Here is a 15,628-nt window from a genome sequence, read left to right as displayed (position 1 = left end):
CTAAGTGTATTTACAGTTACTTTATATTCAGTTTTCTTGTACAGCACTGTCCTTTAATTTCAAAAGCTTCTCTCTTTTTGTCATCTTCAGCTGTATTTATTTTAGTGAAATCGTATCTTAACTCAGTCTTCAGTTTGGTAGTGCAAGCAAGCCATGATCTTTCAATCACTTTCATGGTAGAGTCTCCATTTCCCCTCTGTTACCCTAATGGCCTTTTTTCTGCCCATTTTCCAGTTTCAGGGTTTGTATTATTAAATAGGCGGTACAGAATTCTGTGCCACAGTCTAAAGAATGGATCACCATTACCAAGTACTTAATTTTCTGTCTCTCTGCTGCAAATATGTTGCTGATTACATCATATTATTATCGTTCATAGGCTCACTGCAGAGCCATCTTATGAACTGTATATGTTTGCTGGGTCTTGGTCTTGTTCTTGCCACCATTTTCAGCTGATCAGCCCCCAGCTAAAATTTTTATGACAATTTCCTAAGTATGTGAGCTTACTTTTTATATTCTCTGTATTCTTAAATTTGACCCATTTTTTTCTGCTTGGCATATGGGTCTGGCTTGCTCATTTAACCTTTAAAGATCACATTTTTGGTCTTCCACCGTAGGAGCGATGCACCCCATCTGTGTGCCAGTAGCACAGTTTCTAAACATGCCCAGTTTCTTCTAGAGAGGTTCAGTAATTAAAATTTTGAGATTAGTTCCAAGATCAAGGACTTCTACTAGGAACCTCTCCCTGTTGCAGCATCTTTCCTTCCAACTCAATAACCTATTCCTTGCCCTCCTAACCTAGAAATCCCATCGCAGCCCTCATCTGCTGCCAAATGAACAATTTCCCATGACTTCAGCTGAACCGTGTGTTATTCATATTAACGTGAAGGGAAAGTAGCGTGTGTGATTTTATGACTTGGGAGTGTTTTGTAAGGGGTCCTGAAACAGTGAGTCATCATTAACATTCGTCTGTCTTTGAGAAGTGTCTGCTCTCAGTCCTGCAATAACAATTCAGGAGATGACTCAGGAGGGGTAAGTCGCACTGCAGTTTAATATTTGACTAAGATTATGAGAGCCCTTAGACACGCATAGCTTGTAACAAACTCGGTGCAGGAGCCTGTGTCGCCTGCCTTCTTGTGATTGCTACGGAGACCCCGGCACCCATCAGCAGGCAGATGTCCTCCTTCCAGAAGGAAGTCACCCCAACAGCCAGAAAAATCAGGAAGCCCCAGTCCAGGTCTCCTTTGCCGTGCTGTGCAGCCCAGCTCCATGGCATCACCACCTGCAAGGACTTCCTGACAGCAGCTTGTCCCACTGGCTGCTGCAGGCGATTCCACTCTGCTGCGCTTTACCTGGGAACCGCTCTGCATGTCATTAACGCTTGGGAGACAGGTTTGCTTGCTTGCTTGTTTTGTTGTATTTGCCCCAGGTTAAACCTCCTGGTGTGGTTTAGGGGCGAGACCCGGATGCAAGTGACGGCACAAAGATGTGGCAAGGGAAGGAGACAGGGAGGGACCTCACCGGGCCGTGACTAACCACCGGTCCTGTGGAACAAAGCAAGGGAAAGGATGACAGGCTGCTGAGTCCTCCCGAGAGCCATCCCCTTTGCAGCGGGGGCAGCGTTGGGGAAGGGAGTTACAGTGAGGGTATAGTGTTTCTTTGGGGAAGTTCTTGTCTACAGTCCTGCATGACACTGGCTTTTATTTTAATGTTGCTTGTCAAGGTAAATCCTTAAGGGCAGGAGCACTGGCAAAGAAGGAAGGGGAAATAGTGTTGAGACTAGTTACACTGAGAAAGTATCTGCATTTTTGTCTTGTCTACGCTAGGCTTTTACAAGGAGATAGGTATGGAAATGACTCCTCTTGTGACGGAAAGAACCTTCAGTTTGCAGGAACTAGAATAAATTAACATTTCCCACTGAAGTGGGGAACCTGAGCTCTTCTTTATAGTGCCTGTGAGTGGAACAGGATCAGCCGTGGGGTTCCCCACAGCCTCTCCTTCTCCATCAGTTCCTACTGTGACTGCAACCCCAGGAACCTTCTGGCTTTCAACACCTTCAGGCCAGCTGCCGGTGCCTCCTGTGGAAGGCTGCTCTCCCCTGTGTTTGTAGGTGGCCATTTCCCTGCAGGTGTGAGCAGTACAGTCCCTGCAAATATGATTGCATCCTTTCAAGGGACTTCTTGGCGTAAGAACTATACAAACGGTCTCTGCAAGACTGAAATGTTGAAAGCAGGCTGGAAAACAAGGAAGATCCCCTTCATCTATTGAGCCAGTTCTTCTCTTGTCTCAAACTCTAGCATCCAAGGACTTGCTGAAACCTCTGTGCCACATGAAAACACCAATAATGCTTTCAGTGCCACAGGACTCTTTCTTTTGGGAAACAGCAAAGCAATACAAGAGGGAGGGCACAAAACAACATATACAGGTTTTCAAAGATCCCTAAATAATCCATTTGGCATCTAATTCAAGTTGTCATCTTCACCTGAGTATTGAAGGCCGGGGGGAGCTTGCTCCTGGGTGGAGATGCTTACTCATCCCACTATGTACAGGATGTCTGAGGGTGGACACAGATAAGCAGAATTAATTGCCTAAATAAAGAGAGGGTCCAGATTTTGCTACTCCACTGGTGTGCCAAAGCAGTAGGTACAATTATTTCCCATTTAGACTTCTCAGCTGCTGCTGAGCCACGAGCCTTTACGCTCTGCTTGGCTGCCACTCACAGAGGCAGGAGGGAGGGCAGGCAGGCTAGCTCCTCTGACCTCTTATCTTTATTGCTGAGACCTGTCTATTTTCTGAGGCGGGACCAAATAGTTCAATTTTGGGTTGATCAGTCAAATACTAAGTTAAGAAATGTCTTACTCTGTGTCTCAGCATTCTTCCTTCTCACTGCCCTTTCATTGACTTATGAAAGGCAAGACTGTCAGGGGAGAGGAGTCAGAGTGATTACTGATTGCCTGACTGAAGTTAATTAGGCTCCTCTCTGTGTGCTGGTGGGAAGGCAGCAGTACTGCTTGGGTAAGAGGTGGGGACAGTGTGAGCTGGAAACCCCTGGCTGCTTCCTTAACTCTCCAGAGGCTGAAGGTGAGAGGAGATGATGTGCTCTCCCTCTTCTTGCTAGAGCTCTGGAGCAACGGTGCAGCCTTCTCAGCTTCCATCCTCCTGCAGAGACACTGGAGGATAAGGGAAGTGGAGGAGCAATGTTAGGATGCTGAGGCTGCTTACTCGGGGCTCTGGACTTTTAAAATCTCCATCTCTGGCTACATTTTCTGATCTGCACAACTTCTGTGCCTGCTCCTGCTCACAGGAGGATGCAGTACCTCTTTAGCTTGTGGCGTCCACTTAGTATTGATACAGTCACCTCTGCTGTCTGCCCTGGTTTAATTTGTGTTAACTACCATGTTTGTAACCACAGGGAAAGTGATTATTCTCTAAAGCAGGTGGAGAGTGGCTTCTGGCTGTCTTGAAAGGAAACATTCCTCTCTAGGCTGGGCCTCAAGAGAAAGAGGCCAGCCTCGTTCTCTAGAAAGATGAGCTGGGGCCCTGCTGAATTATTGAGCATGTACCACAGTCATCAGCTCAGAGAGAAAGAGAAGCACCAGCGTAGGTCACAGGTGTGGGATGGAGATTATTAGCTTCAAGAACAGAGGAGCGTAACCAGATCTGCCTCATGCACTTGGTTGCTCTGCTGCCTGGATCTGTGCCACAGCTTCTTGGCTGTATGACGCAGATCGTCAGCTTGGTTTGGTGGCCCTCTCTGGGGCCATAGACAGTCACAAAAGCCCAACTCCACAGTATTGAACCCCCCCACCCCACCCTTTTGGAGGCAAAACCTCACTTTTAGGGCAGACCTGAAGGAGCAGCAACCCCAGGTCACACATGGAAACTGAGGCACAGAGTTTCAGCCTAACACTCAAATGTGTTAACCACATTTAAACCCCCTTTATTCACCTATGTAAATAATAAGCAGAGATTTGCAGAGCACATGATGACCAGCAACTGCAGCAGGAGGTCCATCAGAGCTCACACGCACACAGCTCTTGTGAAAAATCAGGTTGTCTGCTTAGATGATGTAGTTGCCCAAGTATGTGTGTTCACTTCTGAAATTTTGGACAGGTTGTATGCCCAAGGCTATAAGGAGATAACTAGGTTGAAAACAAGATCTCATCTCCCAGCCATGCCTGAGATCTCTGAGATCCCCCCCACTGTGCATGTCCAAAGAACACGTTGAATGTCCTTCTGTCTGTTTGGCCACTGAATCTGCTGCGATGTGAGGAAAGGACAGGATGGGGTGCAGCACTGTGAGAAGAGTCACGTGGCCACTTCTTGTTTGGTGGTAGCTGGCACTTACCAGGACTGGCAGGTGGCTGGTGCACCCGTATGAGATGTTGCCTTGTTCAAAGGAGGCAATATCACTTATCCTGTATGAGGCACCCATTCCTGTGCCTGCAGGAACTGCTGCCACACCCTCATGGAGTGGTCTTGCACACAGTCTTTTTATTTCTTCCTCTTGATTTAATCATAGCTTAAAGTAGTTTATTACTGGAGAAGGCCTACTTTATCTGTAAATGTTTATTTCTATGCTGCCATCTTTGCATTGCAAAGAATTCATGACTAAACTGATATAATCTAAAGCAGTATGATGAACATCCTGTAATACAGCTCATTTTGGCTTACGGCTTTCCTGAGAGAGCCTCTGACATTTGCTTCTGAATGACTTATTCTGTTGTAGGGTGATGCTGACAGAGCAGCATGAGGGCACCGAGGACTGCTTATTACTTTGTTGATAAGAGTATGGAAGGTGGGGTGAGTCTGCCTGTGAACCTTTTCAGATATGGTATCTCAGAGCACTGTTCACTCTCAGGCAAGGTTACAAGTCAACCGTGGCTCAAGCTGTTTGAAGAGCCATTAGAGCAGGTTATATTCTCCTTTCTTTTTTCCTCACACCTATCCTGTGACCTCTGGATCCTGTGCTTCATAAATTCAACTATGGAGGCAGAAGATTAACAAGGCAAACCCCATCTCTTACAAACTGGCTCAACGAAGAGCACCAGAGTCAGCACAGGGCATGGAGGAAGGGGACAACTTCCCTGCTAGTATATTCAGCTGCTGCAAAATTTTGGACTGACTCAGGAGTGCCAGGTAACTTCTCTCATAAGTCTGGTCCTCTTTCTCTGATCCTAATGCCTGTCTGGAGTTCCTCAGGACCAAGGCAAATATTTGGTTGTTTTCTCCTGTTAAAAAATGTCAGTCCTTGAACAGCAAAATAAAGCACTTCTGTTTGGAGACAGGAACTTCACACCTGGCAGTGTATGTCCTTTGGTCCAGAGTTACCTTGTGAAAACCTGCCTGTATTGGGCGAGCATATTAACCTTTGAAAAGTCAACAGTTGTAAACACATTATAAGGGTGTTCAATGGGTTTTGCAAGGTTTCTAACAGTTAAGAATCTCTGAAGAATCTGCACTCCCTGAGTATGCTTTGAGCCTCTCGCAACATGGGTTTTTTCTGGGAAATTTTGATCTGAATAAGACAGTTTTAAAAATGAGGTTAGAGTGGGGATACATCCAAGCAGTGAGGAAAAGTGGATAAGGCTGCTTAAATTAAATAGCTGATAGCTGTCTTCTGAATTGAAATTTTAGGCTGTCTGAAAAGCAGAGGAGATTATACCAGTTTCAGGTATACTTTAATACTTCCACTTTCACTGATATGGAAGCAAGTTTCAGGATTAGCATTTTGTGGAATTTTCCATCAGAAAAGGCTTTTATTTTTGGCTCAAATTTAGGCTGAAAAGAAGGGCTGGAATGGCCCGGTCAATTTTTCTGTCACCCCGTGTACAAGAGGTTACTGGCTGGCTGTACACCATCCCCCTGGGCACAGGAATGTGGCTTTGGCAGGGGAACTGAGCACGACTTCCAGAGGTGACCAGCCCCCCTGCAGACTGCCCCACACTGCCCAGCCGCAGCTGCTAGTGGGAGAAGGGCTGATCGCTTTTCCTTTGGTTTATCAAGTTCTTGGCCTCCAAACTGGAAGTACCTTGGCTGCCAGGAGCAGCAGACTTACTTGCTTTTTCCACATAAATCATGAGACTGGGGTTGTTGGATCTGCTTCATGATGGAGTGTCTCAGCTGGGTTTTGTCCATTCGATAGCGCAGCTCCCTAGGCAGATCACCGGAGGCTCTGGGAACAGGTGACTAAAGAGGCGTGATACAGCGTCTAGAGGGAACGCAGGTGTCCCAGTGCCTTGGCACCCCATAAACAACAGCCAGTCTGATTTCTCCTCCTCTGAACAGTGCTGCTCACACATATCCTTCTAAAATGGCAGAGGGCAATGATGTTGCAGACCTTTAACCTGTCTTCCAGTAAGAAAGAGATTATAAACCCAGCAACGATAATATATAGTATCATAGCAGTTTGACTTTTACCATAAATACTTTTCTGTGGGAAGGAGTTAGTGCTATATCCATAGACAGGCCTTTTCCTGCAGTGTCATCATGTCAAATACTGTACTTTTTTTTTTTTTTCCAATAACAGCATAGATATTTTGTTTTCTCTCAGAAGCGTCTTGCTCAAATGATCTCAAATTCAGGCCGCTGGGATTTCTACAGAAAATTTTTGAGAAAGCTGGAATAAATTTACAGATTGTAGAACAATGTAAAATGGGAATGGTGATTTCAAGTTTGGCTTGCAGTATCAACTGACATAGTGTTCCCATCCTTGTAAAATAGTGGATGCAGCCACTTGACTCCAGATCTCTTCTCCTTATCTGTACTGGGTCCAGTGCTTTAGCTGGAAAATGCCAAATATACCATTTCAATGGGAATTAAACCCTGTAGCTGCAGGCAAAGTAGTTTACTGAGGCTAGTGGAGCTTGAACAGAGCAGGATTCAATGCATTATCTATGGATCAGCCCTCTGGAATTGCACATGCACGTAGGAAATCAGCCATTTAAAACCTCCTTCTTCCCCACCTCTTGGAGCTGACTTGTGTTAAATATTAACAAACTTGGTTCATCAATTCCCTGGTTCACTTGGCTTCTTTTAACAACAGATGTTATTACAACAGCAACTCTGCCTGCCTCCCCGCTCCGGTCAGTGCGGCCAATGGTGAAACCCAAGAACCTGCTGCTGTAACTCTGCCTGCAGAGCCTGGCTGCTGCCCCGGCTATGTGGTCTCCCCAGGTTCTCTCCCTGTGATTACCAATGCTGCCCGCCTTTGGTGTCTGCCAGTAGCTTGTGCTGTGAGCCACTAGTTGCAGAGAGGTGTTGGCGAAAGGAGACCGAGAAAAGGAGCGAGGGAGCCCACAGGAGGAGAATTTCTGCTGTCGTAGGAGGAGGAGGAAGCAGTGAGCATGGCCAGCAACTCCAGCGCGCTGCCCCGGGTGACTTTCCAGACGCCAGAGAAACCTGGGGAGGAATCATCACACAGGAAACTGGGCAAGTTAACCATAAAGTACAACCGCAAAGACCTACAGCGCTGGCTAGACCTGGAGGAGTGGATCAACGCCCAGCTGCAGGAGCTGTACCAATGCCGGGTGAGTAGCTGGGGCCAATCACCCCCTCGCTTGTCAGGGGAACGGGACTAGAGGCCCCGAGTGCTGGGACAGAAGTTTGCTTGCACTGCCTTACTGGAAACAGCTTCTCATCTTCACTCTTTATTAGGTAACTTATTGCCACCTGCTACAGCACTCTCTCTGACTGGTGTGTCTGCAGTCAGAGAAGCTTGCACTGATATAAGCCAACTAGCTTTAAACTGGCTGAGGGGGCTGTAGCTATGGCCTAGCACGAGTAGCAGAACCTAGTGAGATGTACAAATCCGGGATGCTTCTTGCTGAGCTCCATGTGGTAAGTGGCTTTGCTGCAAGCAGTATCTAATCCAGCTGGGTTAGTTATGAGCGTATCCTTGTTCCTTCTGGTCACAACGGTGTAGCTATAGCTGCTGTTTGAACGAGACACTCTGCATAAAATGCCTTCATCTTCACAAATCCCCAGAGCTGTCTTCCTTGCCGCAGATTCCCTTTGTGCCGGGAACAGTCTCTCCTAAATTCTTCCTGCCTGTCTGAGAGCTGCCTCACTGAGAAAGATCCAGGAGTGCCTAGGTCCAGAACCTAAATGGTATCAGTCTTTACCTGGGCTGTTGCAGGGTACGTGACATTTTTCTTCAATGTGGTGTGACATTGAAGTCAAGTTCCAACACTGGCTGGGTACACTGAAATTTTGATCTGTTTGTATCACTTCTATCCATATTTTGTGCTTAGATGGATGGCACTTGCACTGGGAGCTTTCAGAAGGGACGACAGTGCTTTTCCATGTTTGACAGAATTCCTTTGAAGCGTGGTATAGGAAAAGTTGAAAGAATTTGCCCAAATTTGATGTCATGGTCTTAAACCCATTTAAATAGTTTGACTAAGGGTTTTATCTGTAGGCCAGTGGCTGATGTAGTAAGAGAACATAGCTTTCTTGACTCACAACCGAGTACTTCTTCAACAGAAGACATAGATGGGTTTAACAAATTGTGTAAAACAGCTTATTCGTGTTCTGGATGGGGACAGACTAAATGAACTTCCAAGCCCTTTCTGCCCAGTTTTTGGCATTTGCACCCCAGCACAGTGCTAAGCACATTCTTGAGATACAAGGAAAAAAAGAGATGCTGATTGCTTAGTCTTCCACTCTGAGCGTCAGCAGTTTCAAATTGCAATGAACAGTGGAAGTGGACATGTTAGAACAGCCTAGGAAAGGCAGTTTTTGTGCTGTATGCCATGACGGTACAGAGAAGCTTTTGCCTGCCCAGGCTGATTTTCTGGGCCTGAGAGCTGTAGAACGATGTCAGCCCACAGCTGAAGAGCCAAACTTCAGGAACTGTCTCTGAGGCTATCTTTACTATTGTTGTTTATTATTGTTATTATCAGCATTTTCTGTGTGACTGTTTCCTATCTGATGTTTGTGTGAACGTACCAGGTTCTCATGGCATGATTGGAGAGAGAAAATAGTTAATTTCTGATTTAATTTATGCCATATGCAAAGAACATGCAGCAGAAAACAAATATGGAGAAAAAGGTCCTTCCTCTGTCGCAAATGCATGGCTCCTCTGAAAATGAGTACATTACTGCTCCTGTTCTGTTAATTAACATTCTTAGGCTTCGCAAACAATTTTATAGCTTGTTTAGCAAAAATAAAAAAGGATAAAAGCTCATAATCTCTTCAAGACTTAATTGTGAATGTCCAGTGGTTTTCTATAATGTATAAAATGATAGTAATAAATTCTCAGCTGTATCTTAGGCCTCTTAATAACGTATTATGAAACATTACATAGCATACATAGGAGCAGATGTTATTGCTGGACCTAGTCAGACAGGCAAAATTCAGCATGTCTGCAAGTGCTAAAATGGTGGTCCTGGTGAGTGAAGGCTGTTCGAAAGAACTGTGACAATGACAGTGCCACTCACCAACCACGCCTGCACTGGCATTTAAGGGACTGTCCCTGGGGTTGGTAGCTCAGTTCAGAGAGCCCTTAGCCTGACTGTTGAGATTTGCCAGAGACAGGCAAGAAGAATGGCTGCTGCTTTGAGTAACAGAACGTCTTGCTGTTTGAGGAATTATTGTAGTTGTAAAGAGAAGGTTTGGGTTTTTCTCGAGATAGATGAGAAGCATTTTGTAACCAGTAACATGACCCAAGATGATGCTCCCTATGTGCTACTCCTACATTCCCAACTCTACAGATGTACACTTTTAATGGTGTCAGAAAAACAAGTCAGGTTACGTTAACACTTCTGGTTTTCTGAGAATTAGGAGCTGTTTACTGTCATCACAGTAGCTGCCCTAAGGGGATATTTTTGCCTTATTACAATATCCCAGCAGGCACAAGTGAGAAATCCAGCCATGCCCTTACAGGAACAGATTGCCAGTGGATTACCTTTGCTAGCAGATCTCCAGCACAACAGGTTTCCCAGCTTCCTGGTGTATTTGGGCCAACTTAAGAGATTTGCTACCAGGAACTAAGAACATTATGCTGTGCCAGGTCAGAGACTGTCAATAGGGTACAACAGGGGGATACAGAGGATCTTTTCAAATAAATACATGTGCCACAGTAAATTACTTGTAATCATCCAGGTATCTAGCAGATCCTCCTGCTCTCCTCTGTGCATTGTGGCAAGACTATTTAGTTAGCCCCGCTAGTCTGGCCTTCCTTGGATCCATCAGCTTCCATTACATCGTCTCTTTGTCACCTTCTTCCTTTGCTCCACCTGCCCTTGGCAGTGCAATGTTCCTCAGTGTCTTCCAGAAACCTGTATGACAGAGTCAGAATAAACAGCATTGCAGATTCAAATGCCAGCCAGGTTAGCTGGAACATTGCCTCTTGATACAGATAATCTGAATGCTATGTTATTTACTGTCATGAGGCTTTCTGCAACTAAACTAACACTCGGGAGACAATTTTGATTTTCAAGATGATTTGCGGCATGTGGAAGCTGGAACACCATCCATACTAGGTCCAGAAAGCCATAGGGAGTTCCTACCCTGTCTCACCCTCCTGACCTATTTAGCTTCTTAGCCAGAGACAAAGTCAGGCTGGATCAACACCTAATGAAAACTATTACTTTCAAGAAGAAATGTTGTGTGGGTCACAGTACAATGTATTTCACTGTGCTTTATTACTTATTGTCGTCAGCTGTGTAACAAAGATGAACAAAGTTTTTTCTACTTCCTCTCTGGCTTGGTATCAGAGACTTCTCAGAAAAAGTGTCTTTTTTTTCCCGTAAGTATTGCCTTTGCTGTTTAATGTTTTACATATACATCCATAAAGGCTACCCAGCAATCAGGTACTGCACTGTTTACTCAGTATCCTTACTCTGCTGATTACTATGTTAAAATATCACTAGTGCTGTGCTGTCAAAGATTCATTTTGCAAATACATTGGAAACCACAGCCTGCTTTCCTTACAGTCTTATAGGGACATGTGGGGCTAAAATGTATCTGTGATCAAGTTTACAAATGTTTCCAACTAACACCCCCATGCATAATGAGATTATTACTCCAATCACCACAGCTCTTAGATTAAAGGAAACTGTTATATCCTTCTCATGTCTGTTAGAGAAAGCTGGCAAAATACTGTTAGGCTTTTCAAAAGCATAATTCGTTTTCTCTCCATTACTGCAACAAGCCTTTGTATAAATACCAACTATGTAAATGTATTTAGCCTGAAAGCCTAAAATCTTCTTGTATTAGTTATGCCTCTAAGATTAAGCCCGCTGGATTTCTGTTTAGTGAATGCTTGTTCACACTTTTCATAGATAGTTGTCATCCCACGCTGGCTTGCATTGCATTGCACTTGGCAATTGCATTTGGATATTCTTGAAAGGGTCTTCCTATGATGGATGATGATCCCTGAGCAGTGGTATCCAGTGTTGAGGTGGGAAATGAATGTGTACATCAGGATGTGTGGCTGTAGCAGACACCACAGAGGGGCTGCAAACTGTGCCCTCTTCGTAAGAACCTCCTTATTTTGAGGCGATTCATATTTTGACCTCAACTTTGCAGCATAGTTTTATTGTAGCTAGTTCCTTCTCAGCTGCTCAGTTCTTCAAAGATGACCTCTAGAGTTCTTAGAAGTTTGACGGTTAATTTAACTGTGTTTTGGTTTATTTTGTTTTTAGCTAAGAGAGGAAACAGAGGCAGCAGCTCCTGAACCACAAATTGATCTTGAAGATCTCCTGGAGGTCCCTAATGAAGAACAGAAGTTAAAACTACAGGTCAGATGATAGAGAAACTTGGTGACTTTAAGTTAGGGACCTCCTTCCTAGAGAGAAGTAGTGGTGTGTGGGGTACAGAATATGTGTATGTAGTGCTGTATGATGCTTCCCTGTGTCTTAGCTTGTCAAATGTAGTAAGAGTATATACCCTTTTTGTAGGAAGGGGAGAATAGGTCAACTCATAAAATACTAAAATGACTCTTCCTTGGGTTTTAGGAAATCCTCCATGAGTGCTCCAGCCCGACAGAGGTGAGTGAAGCACCAGCAACATATATATGCTATACTGTACTGTCAGAATGTGTCTTTGTTACTGCTTGGCTGAATAGCTAAGATATTACTGTGCCTAACATGGCACTGCAGATTTGTTTAATTCCCAGTGCAAGGTGTTTGCCACTTTATTCTGCTGTGTTAGAAAAAATACATGTAAATCTACAGAGGTGAGTTGACGGCAGAGCAGTGGAGCAAATATGGAATTATGCTTTATAACCAAACAAAGTTCATTGCATGTTTTGGACATGCTAAGCTGACTAGGCTGAGTTGCTATTTGGTCCTCAGTGTAGAAAAGCCATGGACAGTGATACAGCCCACATAACCGTCTTGCACGCTGTTAACTAAATACATACTTAGCTTAAACCACTCTAGCGTTATGAGTGATAAGAATATAGGATGGCCCTCAGATTGGACTGGGCTGATAATTGTAGCTGTACAGTGATGATCATACAGAAACTGAGGTGGGTGCATGACTATCACTGAAATTGAACTCGGCTGTAGCAATCATTACAGACAGTCTCCTAGCAGGGGTTCAGCAGACAAGGCTGGCAATAGGGAAATAGTTTTCAGTGTCTGAATTTCAGATCTTTTAGGCAAAAACCCCACATTCCCAGAGAGATAACTGAAAATAGTTTGCTCTACTGATTCATGAGCTGTGAAAGCGTCTTGTGGACAGCATGGTACTTGCTAACTACAAAGAGATACTGCTGCCCCATTGGCAACACCACGTACTTTCACCGTGGTGATCTTGAATACAGTTCCCTTGAAAGATCACAGCAGCCTATTGGCAGAAAGAAGACAGAGGAAACAAACTGGTTTCCTCTGAAGGGACTGACCAAAAAGGTATGTATGATCCTAGGCATCACTTCCAGAGCATGCTGTGGCAGGCAACCTCATATCACCCAAGTAAGGAAGCTGGGCTTCCACACAGCACAAACGGTAACAAGCTGCAATACTTCCAGTGACCTTGCCTAATTACAAGGACATGTAGCTATCTCCTTGGGTGAAGAAAGGCTGCATGCTCCTTTTTGTTGATGTTACTTGTCATGCAGAGGGTAAAGTTTGCACCAGTCACATTGACTTCTGCCTGGAATAACCAGATGGTCCAGTTTAGTACATAGTCCTTGACTGTGTCAGCAAAGTGGTGGAGGTTTATCTCCATTAACTGCTCATCTAGTTGCTCTGCCTGTCCTCAACCCCTGCTCCAGGTTATCATTAGTCCTACATGTGTTTTGCTCCACCTCTTCTCTGCCAGCCACTTCCTTGTAGAACTGGCACAGCTCCGAGATGGTTTGCAGTCCACAACTTGGAGCTTTTCAGGCTCAACAAGAGGGACAGCTTGCTTTGCCCTAGATTGGGAGGGCAGCAGAAACGGGCAGGAGGTTATGTTGGCGACAGGAAGCAGCGGAACCCAACAGAGGACAACAGCACCCTCAGGTCATCTCAAGGTGGAAAAAGCAGGTATCTTGGATGAAGAGGGGTAGGCTGGCTCTGGAAAAAGCAGGTATCTGGGATGAAGAGGGGCAGGCTGGCTCTCGGGGAGAAAGTAAACATGGCTGCTTCAGAGGGAGACAGGGGAAGGGAAGTAGCAGGGCTTTTAGACTTTTCTCATCCATCAAAAGGTCTCCTTTCCTAAGCTGAAAGATAGGTTTGCTCAATACATGTCAAAATTCTGGTTTCTGTTCAAAATGAAGGCAAATGTGGGAATAGTGCAAGCGCCATAGTACATTTTGGGCTGGTGAGCACTGGAATTAACATGACATCCTGCTTCAACCAATTCTCATTGTAGGACTTCATTACGGAATTGCTTAGTCGATTGAAAGGTCTCCGGAGAGTCATCAATCCTCAGAAGAAATGACCTTGACCACATGGAACACGCAGGGTGGGTCACAAGGAAACCTGTATCTTCCCCACAAAAAACAGGATGAGCAACATCACTTCAGAGCATATTTAGGACTTACTGTTGGTGATGTTTCTCAGTAAGTCTGTGAACTTTGTACCAGTGGTTTGAAGTTTCCACTGCTTCCAGATCTACGCACACAGCAGGGAGCTAGGTTGTGCATTTTCCTGATTCTTAAAGGGCGTGTTAACATGGGGAACAGGACAAGATGTCCTCCCTTTAGTTTCTTCTAGGAATTTCCATGCTGGCTGAGGAGCACTGAATACAATTCTCTGAAGCTCATCAAGACTTCTTTCTTTCCGTCCGCTGCAAGGAAAACAAGGCATTGGTTATCACTCATTCATCAACATGGAAAATCAGTTACTGTTAAGCTGCACCCTGTTTCAGTCTGGCTGGCACCCAGCTGTGATCCCCTGCCTGTTACTGCTGTACGTGACTACAGCATTGCATGTACTTTGTAAGTCTTATTAAGCCTCTGTTATTCATTAAGGTTGGACAGAACATATACAGTAGGACGAAACCAAAATGTTTGAGTGCACCTGGTTTACTTAAGGGGAAGTTAGTGAAACAGCTGCTGAGGCTAATGGAAGAGAGATTGTTTTTCCTTTTTGTGGAATTTAGGACTTCATGATTTAGAAGCGTCTTCTGAAGGAGCAAGGTCTGGGAATGATTTTTCTCATAATTTAAAAAGATGTTGGAAAAATGCTTATTTTGTATATTAAAACAGAGAAAACCAGCCATACACTGCTTGCTTTTGCTGTCTTTTTAGACACTAAACTGAAGCAAAAAAACTACCTGCTCCCAATTTCCCCACAGAGAGCATCTGAGAGTGCGTCTTTCACAAATAGGTAAGCCTCACAAATGAGAAGTGAAGTAGGACACGTTGTCTTGCCGCACAAACTCTTCTGGCTACAACTAACGTGCGGCTGGAAAAATACAGAGGAAACCACATCCAGCCCCTCAGCAAATCAGTAACTTGACACATAAGGCTAGGAAATAAGACAGCAAATGGAGGCTGGTTGCTTAGGCAGAGCAAGACTCTCACATTATGTCCTGCCCCTACGCGCTCATGCCTACCATTCAAACGAGAGATGAGTTGCTGAGTCACATCCAGAGGGACTCTTATGCACCAGTATGCTCAAGGCTAGCTTTTCAGTACGTGTTTTGTCAGACAGGGACAGAAGGGGCCAATTCTGGAAAAAAAGGGACATGCAGGTTAGCTAAGAACGACAATGAGAACTCTTGGGCTGGACCAGTAATATCTTAAATACATCAGTCTTTTCATCTATATCAGTAACAGGATGATGACTATTGCCTTTTGCTTCCCTCCTATTTTCCAGCAGAAGTATCAGTGAACAAGCTGTGGGCTGTGCACACCTCTTAAGAGGACAAAATACAAGCTGCTCTAGCAACTGTGATGTAAGGGCTTGTTTCCCCTCACATACCGTTCTTGCATGTGGCAGCGTCCTGGAAGTTAGCAAGCCATGCAGCTCATACCTTGTCCTAAGGCTGCTCGAGGTTGGAGAAATGGTCTTTCTTTATCAGGTCCATATATATCTATGGTAGCCCTAGGGACATGCCATTTTTGGCTTTGTAAGGGGCTAACAGGACATGCCCACCCTCCTGAAATCTCAACTCTGTAAGTAAAATAGTAACAGAATTAAATCCAGAGCTGCACTGGTGGTAGATCTGGCATTGCTCATAGATTGACACCTGC

The 15,628-nt window shown here is 44.8% G+C and overlaps 1 protein-coding gene across 2 annotated transcripts; it reads left to right on the top strand.

Annotated features, from left to right (window-relative positions):
* Positions 1-7,051: 7,051 nt before the first annotated feature.
* On the top strand, positions 7,052-14,634 carry PPP1R14D (protein phosphatase 1 regulatory inhibitor subunit 14D). Of its 2 annotated transcripts, XM_009933075.2 has the most exons (4): positions 7,052-7,526; positions 11,646-11,741; positions 11,958-11,990; positions 13,801-14,634. In XM_009933075.2, the coding sequence occupies exons 1-4, from the start codon at positions 7,344-7,346 to the stop codon at positions 13,867-13,869; spliced, it is 381 nt and encodes a 126-aa protein (XP_009931377.2). In that variant the 5' UTR covers positions 7,052-7,343; the 3' UTR covers positions 13,870-14,634. The 2 variants fall into 2 exon arrangements, with proteins under 2 accessions (XP_009931377.2, XP_075281874.1); XM_075425759.1 differs by having other exon boundaries at positions 11,958-13,893.
* Positions 14,635-15,628: the final 994 nt, after the last annotated feature.

Source organism: Opisthocomus hoazin, chromosome 7 (genome assembly GCF_030867145.1).
Source record: "Opisthocomus hoazin isolate bOpiHoa1 chromosome 7, bOpiHoa1.hap1, whole genome shotgun sequence".
NCBI lineage: Eukaryota > Metazoa > Chordata > Aves > Opisthocomiformes > Opisthocomidae > Opisthocomus > Opisthocomus hoazin.
The sequence above is the reverse complement of the archived record's forward strand: the minus strand, read 5'-3'. Positions and strand labels throughout refer to the sequence as shown.